The sequence below is a fragment of the Phoenix dactylifera genome, unplaced genomic scaffold (genome assembly GCF_009389715.1).
Source record: "Phoenix dactylifera cultivar Barhee BC4 unplaced genomic scaffold, palm_55x_up_171113_PBpolish2nd_filt_p 001888F, whole genome shotgun sequence".
NCBI lineage: Eukaryota > Viridiplantae > Streptophyta > Magnoliopsida > Arecales > Arecaceae > Phoenix > Phoenix dactylifera.
The window spans coordinates 16365-36609 of record NW_024069177.1 but is presented as its reverse complement, the minus strand read 5'-3'; the positions used below and the strand labels follow the sequence as shown (position 1 = coordinate 36609).

General features: G+C 38.6%; 1 protein-coding gene across 1 annotated transcript; it reads left to right on the top strand.

Annotated features, from left to right (window-relative positions):
* Window positions 1-833: 833 nt before the first annotated feature.
* Window positions 834-2027, top strand: LOC120109181 (putative germin-like protein 2-1). Its single transcript, XM_039122931.1, has 2 exons — window positions 834-1026; window positions 1167-2027. The coding sequence occupies exons 1-2, from the start codon at window positions 915-917 to the stop codon at window positions 1718-1720; spliced, it is 666 nt and encodes a 221-aa protein (XP_038978859.1). The 5' UTR covers window positions 834-914; the 3' UTR covers window positions 1721-2027.
* The last annotated feature ends 18218 nt before the right edge of the window (window positions 2028-20245 follow it).

Genomic DNA, 20245 nt, shown 5'->3' with positions numbered 1-20245 from the left:
CATCGGTTATTCGCTGGGTAGATCTTGGGTACTTATACAGGATCAAGGAACTCAAATAATATCTCCCGGCTAGCCATTTTGGATGAGATCCTGGATTGTTACAGTTATGATAAGCGCAACCAATGCTGATAACCTCGATGAAGAATTCCCTGTATTTGCATTTTGAGCTATTCAAGTTCTTCGCTGCCACCATAACTACATTGACCTTTTCTGTGACGGAAGGAAGAGGTCATCTTGAAGTTGCTAAATCCCATTGTGGCCAAGTATCCGAACAACTTCATGAAGGCTCCCAGCTTTGGATCTTTCTTTGAACTGTTCAATTTTCTATGGCAACAAAAATAAAGTTGGAGGAGGAATGTCTCAATAAACAATTGATGACCATATCTTTAAATTTATTAACTTTTTTCATGTTCATCACATATGTCCATACTAGCATAAAATTAAACAAATAAGTAATTGGTTAAATTATAATAAAAATGGCTGGACTAGTTCATGATTAGACTACGAAACAAGCCTTATTATCTATTTAGCTGGCCGAACCGTTGTACCGTCAAAGGCGGCGAATATTGATCAATTCCATCTGCTGTTTCTCACCTACCATCAATATGGTTATAGATCAAGTTATACTTTATCAAGTTATACTTCGTCTTTGGGAACGTTGCCTTTGGCCACGGTCTACTGGAATTGGTGGACAACTGAAACCATTTTATTACTACTTTATAAAACAATACAAAGCAAATCACGACCACCCTTCCTGACTACTTCAACGGTCTAACCATCGCATAAACCGGGTCCCTCATCCCTCCACTCTCTATATATATCTATCTACTCCAAGCCATCCCAGCGCATCGAGCTTCGATCTAGACTCTCGAGTTCCATTCCTCCTGCACTCTCTCCTGCTTAACCGAACAGACATGGCTTCACGCATCCTCCTCCTTGCTTTCCTTGCGCTGGTTTCTTCTCACGCAATTGCTTCTGATCCTAGTCCCCTCCAGGACTTCTGTGTTGCTGACAAAACGTCCCATGGTAATTATATATATTCTTCCTTTTTTCAAGCTGAGCAAAATTTCTTACTCATCCACAAACTTATAAGTAGGCTTTCGAACGAGGTTCTTCTCAAGTTTTTCTATCAACCTTGGTGAATTATGTTAATTTTTATTGTGCAGTATTTGTCAACGGTCTTGTGTGCAAGAACCCAAACGATGTCAGAGCTGATGATTTCTTCTTCTCCGGCCTCGACAGGCCTGGCGACACTGCAAACAAACTTGGATCGAATGTGACTTTAGTTAATGTGGAGAAAATTGCAGGGCTCAACACCCTTGGCATCTCATTGGCTCGCATAGACTTTGCTCCTTATGGCCTGAACCCACCTCACATCCACCCTCGGGCGACAGAGATTTTGACGGTGTTGGAAGGCTCACTCTATGTGGGTTTTGTGACTTCCAACACGGACAACCGTCTCTTTGCCAAAGTCATCAACAAGGGTGATGTGTTCGTGTTCCCCCAAGGTCTAATTCACTTCCAGTTCAACTACGGGACGAAGAATGCTGTTGCTATTGCCGCATTGAGCAGCCAAAACCCTGGTGTGATCACTGTAGCCAATGCGGTGTTTGGGTCGAAGCCACCCATCTCTCGTGACGTTCTTGCAAAGGCCTTTCAGGTGGACAAGAAGACTATTGACTGGCTGCAGGCTCAGTTCTGGATGGACAACAACAACTGATAACTCTTTCTTTGCTACAAGGATTGCTCCGCTGATTCATTTGTATTATTTTGATTGTTACACTTATTCATTTGCATTCTTTAGCACAAATAAGCAAACAATGAGTTGACAATTCTACAGCAATAAAGGCAATTTATTTCCCAGTAGGAGAAAGTGCTTCTTGCTTCTGTTTTTATTTTTCTTTTTGCTGTAACATTAGGTCAAGATGTTTGTTGGACTTGATATCACAAATTGCTTATTCCTTTATCCACCAACTTTATGTTTGTGAGCGGATAGGATGAATTAAGCCATAGGCATCATAGAGGAAAAGATGGATTTTACTTAATGGAGGACTGAAAAAGAAAAAGTATTTGGATCTGGATTGTCTTTCAGCAGCCATGGCTTCAAAAGTTTGGCAAAAACAGAATAGTGGTGTATGACATCCTCCGCACAGGTTTGAGAAGCACCTACTTCTAAGCTTCTGTCTGGACTCAGGCTACTTCTAATTTTGACTATTAGGAAAACAGCTATTCCTATCTCTATCTCTCCTCTATCCCTGGCTGGAGGAAGAACAAAGTTGAAGGGACGCAACAGGCGTAGCAAACCTATATTTTTAATACAAATCAAATTGGATTATTGATCCAATATCTTGGTTAAATCGATCTCCATTTAAGTTTTTAATAATTATATCTTAGACTAGTGGCTGGTTATGGTGCATTATTTGCAATATTTCCGAACCCAAACAACTTCCAATTATTTACCTGAATTGGCTGATCATGTGACTTGTTCGGTAAATAGTTCTGGCCAGATAAAGTTGAAAATAACTTGATGAACTCATCAAAAATTGTTAAGTACAACAAGAATACATAATAGTCGATTTGAAACCTTATTACTTCAAAATTTTATTAGATTAATATAATATCTATTTTGAAAATTATTTAAAGACATACTTACTAATGAGATGTTGTTGTTGCAAAAAATCCAAATCAATTTACAACCATACTAATTTGTCACACAAATAAATCATAAATAAATATCGATATTGAAAACTATTGGTTATACAATAATGTATAGGTGATATAATTTATCTTATCGATAAATAGCATGTGTTCTATAATAAAACTATATATATTACCAATAAAGTTTTATTTCACTAGTAATTGTTGTACTTATAAGGTACCATCGTAACATAAAATTTTTGAAACATTCATTTATAAACATTACAATATTATAGACCTTTTATGATAATATTTGAAACTATTACTATAGAATACAATTTCTTATAGTAGTTATAAGATACCCTCGCTATATAATCACTTTTAATAACTCTCACGATGAAACTTTGTGAAATTATATATCTGTTTTGATATTTCTTAAAATCATTACTAGAGAACATTTATAATGATGGATTTTGCTAAGTGTTACTAAAGTTCTGTCACTAGACATTGTTTGTTGTAGTAGAGGCTGGAATTTCGGTCCTCTACTTTGTTTTGTTTGTTGCTCTATTTCACTATTGCATCTTTGTTCCTAATGTTGTGTTGTCTGTAATATTATTTGCTCTATGGCCCCACTTCCTCACTATTTCAGCATCGTCAATTGTTCTCTCACTTCGGCAAGTGTCTTCTGGTGGTTGGCTTCAATCCTCTCCAGTTCCCAATAGGGCATTTTCCATATGTTTTTTCCTTCCCTATATTTTCATTTTTCGCCTTTTTCCCCCTTGTGTGATCATTTTAATATTTTAAATGAAAGAGTGTGCATTAAAGAACCCTCATCCCCAAAAAGAGATTTCATAAAAGGAAGAGGAAACAACAAATGATTTGCTATTTTGCAATTTAGTTATTTTTTCCCATTTCCCATAAGTATAAGATTATTAGTGTATACATATATATACATATACATATATATATATATATATATATATATATATATATATATGCTACGATTTTAATCTTGCTCTTTTTGAAAAGAAAATTAAATGTAGAATACCCCAAGTATAGGGTGTAGCAAAGTAATATTCTCGGTGAGTCCGAGATCGAATTCACAGAAATTTGACAGTGAACAAAAACTAAAGTCTAAATAATATTTGGATTGACAAAAATATAACTAAGGCATTAGAATTCAGCCTAGCACTTAATCATGCATTTCTTAAAATCACCTATTATCTCAATTAGATCTGAGTAAAGACCTAACCAGAAAGTGGAGCGGTGAAAATACCAATTAATCGTTAATAAAATAGATTTAGCTTTATGGGCAGCATTACAGTAATTTTATTTTAAACTACAGGGATTTCTAAGCATCTGTTATACCCGGGAAAAATAACAAATCAAAAAAAATATATAAGTTTGAAATAATTTCTATAGATTTACTGCACCATAAATCAAATCAAAAGCATTAAAATCCCATTGATGATTAAAGGAAATATATGAAGAAAATGCTAGGCTTTTCCCTAGCCTTAGCTAAAAAAGATTTAGCTATCCATATGACATGCAGGCATTTTTATAAAAGGGATTAGCATAGAATAAATAAAATAAAGCATAAATCCCCCTTTTTTTTTTCTTTTTTCTTCCTTCTCTTAAGAAAACAGAGGGCACTGTTTTCTTTCTTTTTTTTTTCTCTTCCGATGGTTCCCTGGCTTCCTCTCCTTTCTCGCCCGGACTTGGATGGATCCGGCCTCCTCCTTCCCTTCTTCTCTCCCTCACCCGGTTAGCTTCCTTCCTCTTCCGTCGGTGCCGGCCTCCTCCTTTTCCCGAATGGCCTCCCTGGATGCTTCTCCTCCTTCTCTCGCTCGGCTGAGAAGACGGATCGGAAGAGGAGGTGCAGATGTTGTGCTTCGGTGATTCCCTTCTACCTCTCCCGGATCCACACCCTTGTAGCCCCTTCCTGGTTCCTTTTATAGACACCTTCAGCGGATTGGAGAAGCTGGAACGCTGCTGGGAGCGGATGAGACGCGGGGTGGATGAAGTCGAATCGCTTGGGACTCTTCGATTGGGAACGTTGCAGAAGTTTGAGAAGGGATGAGATGCGGGGTGGAATGATCCTGCTGGTAACGGCTGGAAGAAGATAAAACAATCGGATGGGGAGTTGCTGAGGCGCGGTTGAAGATTTGGCTTCTTCCCTTTGCTGCCGTTGTGAATTTATTTTGATGTTTGAGAAGACTCTTCAGATGAATGATGGGAAGAATGGAATGCGGCTGAATGTTCTTGAAACAGGGGAGAGGGAAGCCATGAATGAGATGTGGCTTGAATTGAAGAGCCGGTTTGGCTTAGGTCCCTTGGATGAGATGCCATGATGCTTGGAGAGCCACACGGACGGTTTTGAAGATACTGGGAAGCTCCATGATGCGGGCACTTGTGCTAGCTGAAACATCTGGATATAGTGATATCGATTGCATGCGGATGACGGGCGGCGTGAGGCTCAGATGAGACGCTAAGGATTTGTTGAGCTCGGAATGCCAAGCATTGGGCTCAAACCCAGCATTATTGGGTCTTTTGAATTACTTGCACTCAGACACAAATAAAACATTAATTAATCAATTTTATTAATAAAGATTAGCTCTAATATTAATTATGATAGTACAAAAATTTTACTTTTGTACTCTCATCACACCCCCCCAACTAACTTATTGCTAGTCTCTAGCAATTTAGTGTGAAAATGATAAAATGAGGGTGCAAAAGTATTGTTTATTAGTATAATATATCAATATGCATGAATTAAAATAAATACTCACTTTCATAGAGCATTACGATTGCACTTAACACGTGCAATAAGCCGTTAAACTCCTAAGTTATCCTAGTGGACGAGTGTTGTCTCGTGAGGGTTTGCAGTGATGTTACCCACAAACATCATTTTTAAGTTAGAAGATACTTTAAAACATAGCAACCCTTAAGGCAAATGTAAATGTCACGTTTCAGAATACCTATACCTCCACCACAATTAGGTATCGCTTGAGTTCTAGGTGCACTACTCAAATTCACAAGTGTTAACTACCATTTGTTAGAATCCGACCCACTAAATTTTTCGAATATCACATGTTAATTGTCCAGAATGGTTTGCACATAAAAATGAAGCTATCAATCCCAACTAGACATCCCAGGTACATATAGTTCTAAAACAATGAAGTCAAACCAGTCATCCATAAGTCACTTGGTTTTAGTTTAACTAACCCACTAATGTTTATTTTATTTTATTTATTTTTTTCGCACACTGACTACAATAGTCCAACTCCATTAGGCTTTAGTAAGGTCCATGTAGCGAGCTTTGGGTCAATGACTCTTGATCCAGTTGGCTCAAGGCATTAGGTGAAACACCCCTCGGACTTAATTACTCGAACCAGACTACGCCAGGAGGTCATACTAGTCACTTATTTCAGTCATTTTCATCTTTTTACGCGAACACTCGCTGCTTTGTAGGCAAGAGGCCTGGTTACTTAGTGAGGACAAACTGCATTATTTCTCTCTTTTTCTTTTTTTTTTCTTTTTTTTTAAAAAATGACTGTATTGCGACTATAGGTCAACCAAGGTCAGAACATAAAGCACCCAGGTGATCTAGCCGGGAATTTCAAACTCTATCTTTATGTAAAAACCAAATCATGAACTTTAGGACAAGGACACTCGTACTTCTCTTGCGAATAAGGTCAACAAACAAATAGGTAGCACAAGTGAACTCCTGAGGCTTTCGTATTGTCATTGAATACTTGTGTGGGGATCTAATAATAGGTCTCTAATAAGTCATAATGTGCTCCTTGCCTTAATAGCTACACATGTTTAATTCTTTGAAAAAATTAAAGTGGTAACTAAATGCAACAAAATATATGTTTGTTATTATTATTACTATTATATATATATATATATATATATATTTTTTTTAATTTTTTTAATAGATTTTTTTTGAAAGATATGACAATTGGTATGATATATAGAAAAATATAGTAATCTCACCCCCCCAACTTAATTTCAATATTGTCCCCAATGTTGCAACATGAATGCATGAAATATGGCATTAATGATTGTATGAAGGATAATAAGGCTGAAGGTGAGAATTTACCTGATAGAATGACGGCATACTGTTGTTGCTCTCCAATTGTCATTTAACAGAAAATGAAAGAAAGACAAATTATGATACAAACAGAGGATCTCTAGCAGATATAGAGATCAATCCTGATAAACAGGATCTCCCAAATTGGTCGATTCAACCTCTGGGGTAAAGTTGTCCAAAAATAACTTCAAACATTGGCCATTAACTTTGAAAATATTATCGATGTTTGGATTCTCTATCTCAACGGTTCCATACGGATAAACAGTTTTAACTATAAATGGGCCGATCCACCTAGATCTCAATTTTTCTGTAAATAAATGAAGTCTTGAATTATACAATAGAACTTTCTGGGAAGGCTCAAATATTTTTCTTATAATATTTCTATCATGAAAGACTTTCATTTTGTTCTTATAAATTCGAGCATTCTCATATGCTTCATTCCTGATTTTCTTTAGTTCATTAAGTTGAAGTTTGCGTAGTGAACTAGCCTTATCCATATCAAAATTAAATTTCTTAATAGCCCAGTAGACCCTATGCTCCAATTCCACAGGCAAGTGACACGGTTTGCCAAAAATAAGACGGTACGGAGACATACCAATCGGGCTTTTAAAAGCAGTACGATAAGCCCAGAGTGCATCAGTTAAACGCAAAGACCAATCTTTGCGATTTGGGTTAACCGTTTTTTCCAGAACATTCTTAATTGATCGAGATACTTCAACTTGTCCACTTGTTTGTGGATGATAAGGAGTGGCGACTTCAGCTCTTTGAGTCACATGTGTAATTATGTCAAATCTGACAATTAGATTGAATTCTCTAGACAAGGAACCTTCAATATCAAATAACAAATCTAGTAAATAATATGTAATTATAAAAGGCAATTAAAGAAAAAAGTTAAAGCGCCAAAGATTTCCCTATTTGGTGTTGCCTGATCCAACCTGATCAACTATGTCAAAACCCCAATCCCATTGCTCTGCTGCACCAAAGTTAGCACCTTCGCCAACTTCACCAATCTCAAAGACTCTCCATCCTCTTCATGACCTTCATGTCTACTTCGATCCATCCATCCTTATCTGGCTAGAAATCTAGGACCACGGTGTATGCACGTGGCTGGAAGGTGACCAGTAGATATGATCGAAGTTAGAGAAGGAATGGGTATTGCTGCTACACCCACAAGCTATCGACTATGCTTCGACAGGCAATGTGAAGAAAGAGAGAGAGAAAAGAGATGCTATTAAGGTACTTGAAAGTAGGCTAGTGTTGGCTGCCGGCCATCCCCTATCCTTATCGGCATCGAAAGAAGCCATCGAGGTGGAGAAGGAGGTGGATAGGCATCAAGGGCTTGGGAGGAGGCTTCAATCAATTCAATCTCTCAAATCATAATTTTCCTTCTAAAGGAAATTCATATCAACTAAGAACCGGCTAATTAGGCACTTGGAGTTGTTTGAATGATTTACCAATCTAACTATAGTTTTTAATTGTTTTTCTTGAACAACATAATTTATAGAGCAATCTAGTTGTTCCTCCAAATCTGGTCGATATCTTTTCCACTTGGTGCAAGTGGAAATTCTTATCCATCCTGCGATGCATTATTCTCATGCTTGTAGTAGCTATTTTATGGTCATGTTGGTTGGAATGGAGCTCTAGATTCTTCCTCTACAATGTGCAGCAATTAGGTGGATAGGAAAGTTGTGAAGCTCTTCTCTGATTATTCAACCTCATTCAAGGATCGTGAACTTCTGAACTTTGCAATGGTTGTGAAGAAACTTGTCACGCCCCCGACCTAAGATTGTGAGTCGGGGATCGCTGCAGCCGCCGCATACTCATAAAAAACTCTCTCCACAAGCATGCAAGGTATCTCAATATGATATCATATACAACCAGCAGAATAAATTTAAATAATTAACATTCAAATTCTAATTTAAATGACAAAATTAAAAGTCTTACAATAAATAATATTCCAAAATTTTACATCAAATCAAAAATAAAATCTAGTGTAAATAAAGATTGTCAAAATCTTATCTCTAGTCGCTCTCCCATGATAAATTCCAGAGTCAAGCTAATTGTTCAAATCTTTAAAAATATAAAAAAATCTATAATGAGCTAGACAGCTCGATAAGTAATGAATACCTTAACTTGAAAATTTATGTAAAAACGTATGTGACAATAGTAAAACAAAAATTATCACAAATCAGGGTAAAGACATAAGCAATTCCATTTCAAAAAACAAATCCATTAAGATCCATTTCTTTCAAAATTTATATACACAATCATAAATCTGATTCGAAACAAATCATATTCAACTCAAGAGCTTTTAACTATGGCCATACTTATACTTGCTCTTGATTGATGGAGGGTTGCAATCTTGTAGGCTGGAGAACATTATGATGGATGGACAAAATGGTGAGACCCAAAAGTCGTTTGTGTTCACTCCCATGTCTATCGATGTTGGCACAAGTTACTCCAAGAAAGAAGCCTCGATGCAAGCTTAGAATGGGAATCTAGATCCTCATTCCTCCGACCAATAGCCTCTATTTGGCTTTTGGTTGGTGGGCATTAGAACTAGATTGTTGAGGCCCCTCCATTTAGGGGAAAGGGGAAAAGTTGTATACCCTGGCCTTGCTTGGGGCACGAGCATTTCCCTATCCCAGACATCCTCCCTAGAGTCCCCCCCGGACTTTGAAGGCTAGCAAAATCGGCCAAGTTTTTTAGGCAGTGGATGCTGGATTATCTAATCTCCATTGTTGGTGCATGGTCTAGTAGTGGTGAAAGGGCGGGTGTGTTGATCGGATCGGATTTAGGTCAAGCTTGGGCTTGCTACTAGGTCAGACCATAGAAGGAATCGAAAGAGCCCACAATATTTGTGGGCCTTCGCCACGTGGACATCCATATGGAGCAAGCCCAATTTTCCTCCGTCCCTAGCCCTAGCTTGTTTAGGCTAAATGAAATAGATCTCCTAGTCCACAAAGTTGAGGCATGCTCCTCCCAAATCCTAGATACATGATCGGACCCAAGTCGTGGAGCCCATCAGGCTTGGCCTATCTTCTCTTGAGTCTGCTTTTGGAAAAACCTCGGCCACTCAGCCTAGCTCGACTCAAAGGAAGAGGCTCTGCCCCTCCGAGGAAGAGCTCCGAGAGTCACATAAGGATACAAAGTTCACACTACATGCACTACATCACCGAGATCCATATCTAATATTTGTAACCATAGAAGGATCTTTTGTCATTAAATGACATGAAGACTGCTATGACTCGATGGCCAGACTCGAGATTCAATCTATTTAAGACTCCTTCCTTCCACTTTGATTGTCATCAACGAAAATTTGAGATATCACTGCCGATTTCCAAGTTCTTCTTCCAGATTTTCTTCATCGATTTGTCGCTAGAAAGGCCATCGAAACCTCACTTGCCTTCTTCTCTTTTTTTTTTCAAGTTTTAGAGTTGTTGCCACGCTGATTTGCACTGAAAAAATCACTAAAATTTGATCCGAAATAGGGGTGCCCTATTTCGGCATCCTTCTTCCACGTTCACCACCACCGGCTGCTTATTCGAGCCGGACTTTACCATTTCTTGGGATCATCGATTTTGCATGGCCGTCGGTCAAAAAGGAATCCACCACGATCTATGCCGAGTTGTTCACCCCTTGCTCTTCTTGATCTTCTTCTACACTTCTTCGTGCCGGCCGACCACTGTCGCCGACGATGCCGCGACCGAAGGGCCGTCTGTGGCTATCATCATCGAGGCTGGGCCGCCTAAGTGGCCTGCCATGCTCTGATTTGAGATGAGAGGGGGGATTGACTCTCCCCTATTTTAAGAAGATAGAAGAGAGTCTTCTCTCTTCTTTCTCTCTCCTCTCTTCTCTCTCTCCTCTCTCTCTTAATTTCTTTTGATTATAGACTAGGGTTGACCCTAGTTAAGGGCTCTGAACTAGTGTCGCTGCGACCATCCGTCATGCTAGCTTTAATCCGAATATTGCTGAGCATCGTTGGACTCTATTACCATGAATCCCTATTGTGTTTTATGAACCATGGTTTGATTGTCTTTTCATGATTTGACTAGTTGGACTGGCTAGAGCCGATTGACCCAGATCGTCGGACACTGCATCTAGTCGACCCTATTCATCCAAATTGTTAACCACCGTTGGACTTCTAATTGATAACCCTTGATTTATTCTCTTGATTTGATATATGATTCTTGATCAAATGAATTGGATTATATTGCACTGACCGATTCAAATAATTGGGCGTTGTTATCTAGTTGGTCTTGTATATCTTTTTATACAATTCTATTTTCATGGTCAGCCTTGGTTTTGTATGGGGCAATAGTCATCCAAGCAGAAAGAAGCCCGACGAGATCTTATACTCTAGTTTCTCTCTTTTTCTATTTTTTTTTCTTGGTATTTTCTCTCTCTAGCTTGATCCGAAGAAATTTTGGTTAAAGGGACTTAAAGGGTAGTCTTAGATTACTACATGATGGTGGAACCTTTAGTGGATCAGTAGGGAGTTCTGGGTTGTCGGATATCTTGGATAATTTTTGATGTTGATTTGGTTCTATAGGATAACAATCTTTTGGGCAAGAAGATATTGAGCAAGATTTTGCGCACTCCGGTTTGTAGATTGTGGTAGTCCGTCTGAGTTGTCAGCAAAGAGGTAAGAATTCTTGTATACTGACCTGCATGATATAGATATTTTTGTACGTATATGTATTTTATGCTAATGATCCCGATAAGTAAGAAGCAAGAATGATTTTATGATCGTTTTGGTATTAAATTGTATTTTGATCATATTTACTTGTGATTGATAGAATGATGGGTGCATATATGTACATAATTTAAAGTTAAATAATAGGACTAATGGTTATGGTGCTTTGGACTAATCACGTAATATTGATTGCCCCGTTACGGATGAAAAACATGACCGTGGTTAGTCTAAAGCCAGAAATAGAGTTAAAAAAAAATGATGGATGGATGTGAACTTGATTGAATGAATAAAGACTTTGGGCTCATCTCGTTATCATTGGTTGCCCTGTCACAGGCTGAAAATATGATACTACTATTTATGCCGTGACAAGCTAGAAATGTAAACCAATTGTTTGTTCCATCACAGGCTATAAATGTGAAACTACTGGTTGCCCCATCAAAAGCTAAAAATGTGATATTATTGGTTGCCCCGTTACAGGCTAAAAACGTGATACTATTAGTTGCCCTGTCATGGGATGGAAACATGATCAGAATTTAGCCCGAAGTAAAAAAGATAATTTATTCAGATAAAGTTAAAAAGGAATGGAATAATGTATTAAGTAAAGAAAAAAATATCTGTATAAGCATTGTTAACAGACGCAATTACATGTACAATTTAAATACATATTAGACGGCAAACAGAATATTAAGCACATAGAGCAAGTTTAAATATTAAGCACAAATTAGAGCTATAAACAGAATATTAAGGCATCTGATGAGAGCACAAAAGTGTGTTCTACACGTTGCTTAAATTAATATTATTGCTAACAAATAATGATAAAAGGGCTGCATTAATTTTATATTTTATTTGGCACAGATTATCATAAATCAGAGTTTAAATATGCATTTGGTCGACTTCAAGCCTGATTACACTAGAACAGAATTGAACCTGGTCAAGCACTTGCACCCGAGGGACACATGACAGCCATTTGGAGGCAATGCGCAATGAAACATCCAAGGGCTTAGATTCATCAAGCCAAGAGGATCTGCAATCGGATCTCCCAGCTTCCTCCACAGCATCCCCGATTCCATCTGCACCTGTGATCATTCCCGCTCTTCTCCCACGCCCATCCCGCTGATCCCGCCTGCAGCCATCCAGCAAACCGAGATCAGCGGCCGCTTCTTCCTCGCCTCCAGCCATTCATGAGCATCTCAGCCCCCAGCAAAGGCAATCGCAATTCCCACGCGTCCGCCCGCCTCCTCCACTGATCCCGTCCTCCACAGCGTTCGCGAAGCAATTCTTCCGTGATCAAAGCTCCTTCTTCTTCAATCGATTCCAGCTGATCACCTCCCGGCCGTCCGCCTCCTCCATCGCGTCCGATCTCAGCATCAAATCCGGCCGTGATCAGCTTCCGCAGGTCCCGCGTCCACTTTCCTCCTCCGTTCCAACGATCCCAGCATCTCTACACCATCCGTATCCGTCCGCTCCGTGAACAGAGCTCCTCAGCGGTTCGTGATTCTTCCATCTCCACATGCATTCAACCCAGCATCCATTCTCAGCGCCCCAGCTGGCCGCAATCATCTCCCAGCCCCATTCCTCCGCCCTAATCTTCTCACGCGGAAGATTATGTCCGCTTGATAGGTCGGGAAAGCTATAAAAAGGAGATGGGGGATCGGTTCAAGGGAGCTCCGATTTGGGGAAGAAGAGTGGAGCCGGGTTGCTGCAGTAGGAAAAAAAAAAGAAGTAGAAAGAAACAGGGGATGCCCTGTTTCTGTTATTAAAAAAAAGAGTGAGAAAGAGAGAGGGAGATGATCGGCTAAAGTCCTAGGTGATGGGTGAAGGAAAATCATTTGGTGTACCAAGTTCATGATGTAAATTCTAATCCTTTGCTTTAAATGATTTATCTTTTGATTATGTCATGATTCTTATATGTTGAAAATTCTTTTATGATTTATGCTTATTGATGCATGTCTTTCTCGATTATTTGATTCATCGTTGACGTTATAAGGCACGTTGAATGCTTAAAAAAAAAATTCATGTTATCAAGAACATACTCCATAATTAAATTTTATCTGCTTATAATTCTTAAAGAAAATAAAAGAATCATAGAATTTATCGCATGAATTTGATATTATCAAAGGAGATTCTGGATCCCTACACCATCTTAATCTATCCTAACTTTGATTCTCTATTGACTGATTTATTTTCTATTTGCAAAACATCATCTTAATCTACAATTTTATTAAAAAAAATTACATCTATAATTTACGCTAATAATCTATAGATCGTTTCCTAAGGAATCAACCTCGGACTTCCGAGTTATACTACTTGTGCGATTCTCCTGCACTTGGGAGAGCAATTTTTCGAGAGCACCAAGTTTTTGGCGCCGTTGCTGGGGAACGGCTGAGTTATTAGTATAATTTTAGATTTAATTTTTACCTTAGTAGTTAGTATTTTTCTTTTGAAAAAAAAAATTAAATCTTTACTACTATTTTTAATTCCCTACACAGTTTGCATCAAACTCTGATATCATAGAAATTAGCAGTCTGATTGGACTCAAATTTGGTCAGCGGATGCAAGACACATTTGTCAATAATCTGAACGGTCTGATTGACATTCTGAGACTTTTGAGACCATTAGATTAATACGAAACCTTGCTGCTTTCTGTTTTAAATTTTCTGCATTTAATTTTTTTTAGAATCAGAATTTTATTGTTATCATATCTCATTAACCCTTGTTGCTAATTGAAAATTTAGGAAAAAAACTTTAAGAAAAGATAAAGGGTGATTATTCAAAAATTAAAAAAAAGAGGAAAAACCTAAAATTTCAAATTTCAAATTTCAAATTTCAGAATTCAAATTTCAAACTTCAACTCATAAAAATTAAAAAATAAATAAATAAATAATTTGCTTGATCACCTATTCAATGAAATTTAATGTCATGTCATAAAACATTAAAAAAAAATCTCTTGATTGTTGCATATAGTATAAGGCATCAACATAAAATATTCTAAGGGCTGAACTCATTTAAAAAGATAAGGTCGGAATTTCATCACTCGTCCTTAGCCCAAAAATCACCCCAGTGCATAAATATCCTAAGCTTAACTAAAATCAACTAGACGTTGGCTCCTAAGGACATTCGAGCTCAATAGGACGAAGACCACCGAAAGTTGCACCAATTTCGCTCCGTGGCTTAGTTGATGTCTAGGCAAGCTTTGTCCCTATAAGGGAGACAGTTCATCTGTTCGAGGCAAGTGGATTTTAAGTGGGACCTTTGCGAACGCATCGTGACCCCTCCACTTACCTGGGAGCTTACCTGGTCAACTCGATTCATTAGACCGGATTGGAGGCTTAGGTGTCCTCTTCAAACCAGTTAGGAGCTGTCTAGAAATTTAAGAAAAACATTAGAAATTGAGGTGTAATGTTTTGTTGCATGTTTGATTGTGAATAGATTTTTATTTTAGGGTGTCGTTTTAGGGTATCTTTAGTTGGTACTTATATTTATTTTATTTTTTTTAAAAAAAGAGAGGGAAATAATTTGCATGCTAAAGTGGAATAGGGACGACACCGGTCGATTAAGTCGTACAACTTTAGATCATCCCTTAGGACACGTCCTTGAAATTCCTTCGCAGTATCTCACACCTTGTGGGATGGCTGATTTAAATGAAGATGCGGAAAGCCACCACGATCGAGAACGTGAACCCCATGTTATGACCCTAAGACAATACCTACAACCGGCTAGGACTAGTCAGCCTTCATGCATAATTTTTTCCGATAATGTAGGACATTTTGACATCAAACCCGGAGTAATTCAATTGCTGCCTAAGTTTCACGGGTTAGAGTCCGAGAGTCCGTATCTTCATTTAAAGGATTTTGAAGAATTGAGCATTACATTTAGAGTGCCAAACGTCACCGAGGATGTCCTCAAGTTGACATTGTTTCTTTTCTCTCTAAAGGATAAGGCCAAAACATGGCTAAACTCTTTACGACCTAGATCAATAAGAACTTGGCAAGATATACAGAGAGAATTTTTAAAGAAGTTCTTCCCCACACAAAGGACCAACTTTTTAAAAAGACATATTAGCAATTTCCAACAAAAAGATAATGAAATATTTTATGAATGTTGGAAAAGATTTAAAGACCTTCTTCTCTCATGCCCTCATCACGGGTTCGAAACTTGGAGAACCATTAGCTTCTTTTATGAAGGTTTATCTCCACAGTTGAAACAGTTTGTAGAGACCATGTGCAATGGTAGATTTTTAGAAAAACAACCTGATGAGGCATGGGAGTATTTGGATTCTCTTGCTGAGACTGCCCAACTTTGGAATAACGGGGATAGAAACAATAAGTCTTTGCCTAAGCCTACTAGCTCTGTATAGGGAGGCCTTTACAACCTCAGAACTGAGGATGATCTTCATGCTAAAATGGCAGCCCTCACTAGGAAAGTAGAAGAAATTGAGCTTAGGAAGGTTGAGCCTGTCAAGACTATAGAGCTTAGAAACGAGTGTTGTGGTATCTGCGATATGTCGGGTCATACCACTACAGATTGCCCCACCATACCGGCATTCAAAGAAGTCTTGCACGATCAAGCAAATGCTATGAACTCCTACCAAAAGCCTTATAACGATTCATACTCGAATACCTATAACCCTGGTTGGAAGAATCATCCAAATTTTAGGCGGAAAAATAATCATCCTCAACAGTCACACCATTCAGCTCCTCCACCTGCACATCCTACTTTTGCATCACCACCCTCTCAAAAGCCGAATATCGAGGATACCTTGCAATCTATACAAACTTTTCTATAAGGTCAAGCTAATATCAATGCTCAAAATACTCGAAATTTTGAAGATATAAGGAACCAATTGTCAATGTTGACTACCGTCCTATAAGTACCCAAGAGAAGGGTAAGCTCCAGCGCAACCCCAACCTAACCCACAAGTGCATGGTAGTAATAATACTGCTCCTTCTAGTTCGCATACAGAACATGCAAAGAGCATCATGACTTTGTGTAATGGAAAAGTCATTAATCAGACCGTTCCATTGAGACCGCAGGTCACTTCTAATTCTGATGCTCCCAAAATCGATGAAAGGGACAAAGAAAAAGTTGAGGTTCCAACTTCTACCGAGAAAGTTGAATGTCCTTTTCCTCCACCTTTTCCACAACGGTTAAAGCCGTTGCAAAAGCTCGAACCTAATTCTAAAATTCTTGAGCTTTTTAAGCAAATAAAGATCAACATACCTCTTCTTGATGCAATCAAACAAGTACCCTCATATGCCAAATTTTTGAAGGACTTGTGTACTGTCAAGCGCCGATTAAATGTTAAGAAGAAGGCATTTTTAACTGAGAATGTGAGTGCTATTTTGCAGCACAACATTCTCCCTAAATATAAGGATCCAGGCTGCCCAACCATCTCATGCATCATAGGCGACTTTAGGATAGAGCGAGCATTGTTAGATTTAGGGGCGAGTGTGAATTTGTTGCCATATTCTGTATATGAGCATCTTGGTTTAGGTGAGTTGAAGCCAACCTCCGTCACTTTGCAATTAGCTGACAGGTCAGTTAAAATTCCGAGGAGGATTATCGAGGATGTATTGGTCCAAGTGGATAAGTTCTACTTTTCTGTCGATTTTATCGTATTGGACACACATCCGGCTTCGAACTCACAGTCTCAGATTCCGGTCATTTTAGGACGTCCATTTCTTGCAACTTCTAATGCATTGATTAATTGTAGGAATGGCGTCATGAAGCTTTCTTTTGGTAACATGACCCTAGAACTGAACATTTTTAATATTTGCTAGCAACCCAATGATCACGAAGAGAATAAGAAGGTTGATTGGGTTGAAACCATCGCGGAGGAATATTTGTTAGCTGAAGCATTTAACGATCCATCCGGCGATGGTTTAATTGATTGGTGTTCTAATGGCACCGATGAAGATGATTTGTTGGTCAAACCTAGTATGAATTTTTCGAACACCATGATGATCAATTGGTGGAGACCAAAAGTAGAAAAATTTGAACAGTTGCCGCCTCGAGAGGCAAAAATAATACCATCCCATGAGCAAACACCCAAGCTCGAATTCAAACCCTTACCAAAGGAACTTAAGTATGCCTTTCTTGGACCCGAAGATACTTTTTCTGTAATCATCTCATCTGGACTTGATCATACCCAAGAAAAAAAATTAGTTGGTATTCTAAAGAATCATAAAGGAGCTTTAGGGGGTCTATTGCCGACTTGAAGGGAATTAGCCCCTTAATTTGCACGCACCGGATATATTTGGAGGACAATGCCAAAACCACAAGGCAAATGCAGCGAAGGTTAAATCCTACGATGAGAGATGTGGTTAAGGCAGAAGTCCTCAAGTTGCTTGACGTGGGTATTATTTATCCAATTTCTGACAGCAAGTGGGTAAGCCCTACTCGTGTCCCTAAGAAATCAGGTTTGACGGTAGTAGAAAATGAACAAGGTGAACTAGTTCCAACTCGTGTCCCGACGAGTTGGCGCATGTGTGTTGATTACCGAAAGCTGAATTTGGTCACACGAAAGGATCACTTTCCTCTACCCTTCCTAGACCAAGTGTTGGAGAGAGTTGTAGGGCATGATTTGTATTGTTTTCTCGATGGCTATTCGGAATATTATCAAATTGAAATTTCACCAGAAGATCAAGAGAAGACTACCTTCACTTGTCCTTTTGGCACGTTTGCTTTCCGACGAATGCCATTTGGGTTGTGTAATGCACCTGCAACATTCCAAAGATGCATGCTCAGTATTTTTGAAGACATGAACGAAAAATTTTTAGAAGTGTTCATGGACGACTTCTCCATTTTTGGCAACTCATTTGATGATTGCCTGTCACATTTATAAGCAGTCTTAGCTCGATGTATAGAAAAGGATTTGATACTGAATTGGGAGAAATGCCACTTCATGGTGCCAAAGAAAATTATCCTAGGACATATTGTTTCATCAAAGGGCATGAAAGTAGATAGAGCTAAGATCGATTTAATTGCTAAGCTACCTGCACCCAAGACGGTTAGAGATGTTAGATCATTTTTGGGTCATGCCGGATTTTACAGGAGGTTCATCAAGGACTTTAGTGTCATAGCTCGACCATTATGTAACCTCCTATCCTTTGATACACCGTTCAATTGGACTGAAACCTGTCAGGAGGCATTCGAAAAGTTGAAGTCTATGCTTAGCACTGCACCCATCGTGCGACCACCCGATTGGTCATTACCTTTTGAGATCATGTGCGACGCTAGCGACTATGCAATAGGAGCTATCTTAGGACAACGCAAGGATAATAAGCCATATATCATTCACTATGCAAGCAAAATCTTAAACGATGCTCAAATGAATTACACCACCACCGAGAAGAAATTGCTTGCAGTAGTATTTGCATTAGACAAATTTCGTTCCTATATCCTTGGTGCTCCTATTGTTATCTTTACGGACCATGCAGCACTAAAATATTTGCTGGATAAGAAAGAGGCCAAACCATGCCTAATACGATGGATACTTCTACTCCAAGAATTTGACATCACTATCAAAGATAAAAAGAAAGTAGAGAATGTGGTTGCTGACCATTTATCACGGCTAGTTTTTCATGATTCGGTGCCACAGTTTCTTATTAAAGACTCATTCCCTGAAGAGCAGTTGTTTGCACTCTCTACTGTGCCATGGTACGCTGATATTGTAAATTTTCTTGCTACAAACCGGATTTCAGAGCATTGGGGGTCAACAGATAGAAAAATTTTCTTGCGCGAAGTAAAGAATTATTACTATGACGAACCCTATTTATTTAAATATTGTAACGATCAAATCTTTAGACGATGCATACCGGATCATGATATACAAAGCGTACTTTCTTTCTGCCACACTGATGCTTGCGGTGGACATTTTGCCTCTAAGAAAACTATTGCAAAGGTCTTGCAATGTGGTTTCTATTGGCCTACTATGTTCAAAGATGCCCACAAGTTCTGCAGGACATGTGATCCATGTCAACGTATTGGAAGTCTAACTCGTAGGCAAATGATGCCTCTTCAACCCATTACTATTATCGAAATTTTCGATTGTTGGGGCATCGATTTTATGGGCCCATTCCCACCATCTTTTGGATATGAGTACATTTTAGTTGGGGTCGAGTATGTGTCCAAATGGGTAGAAGCTGTCGCTTGTAGGATCAATGATCACAAACTTGTCCTGAAGTTTTTAAAAGAAAATATTTTTTCATGATTTGGGATGCCTAAGGTTATAATTAGTGACGGTGGAAAACACTTTTGTAATAAGCCTTTCAAGATCTTATTGAAAAAGTATGGTGTCACCCATAGAGTTGCTACCCCATATCAACCGCAAACTAGTGGCCAGGTAGAGTTAGCTAATAGGGAGATCAAGCGTATTTTAGAGAAAACGGTGAACCCATCACGGAAAGATTGGTCCTTGAAACTATCAGATGCATTATGGGCTTATCGTACTGCATACAAAACCATTCTTGGCATGTCACCCTACCGGCTAGTCTACAGAAAAGCGTGTCATCTGCCTGTAGAAATAGAACATAAATCGTATTGGGCAATTAGAAAATTGAATTTTGATTTACAAAATGCCGGTCTAGCTAGAAAATTGCAATTGAACGAGCTTAATGAGATTCGCAGAGATGCTTATGACAATGCTAAAATTTGCAAAGAACGAATGAAAATCTTACATGATAAATCAATTTTAAAAAAATCTTTTGAACCTTTGCAAAAAGTTTTTTTATATGATTCCTGCTTACATCTGTTTCCTGGTAAGTTGCGATCGGGATGGACAGGTCCTTACATTATAAAAACTATTTTTCCACATG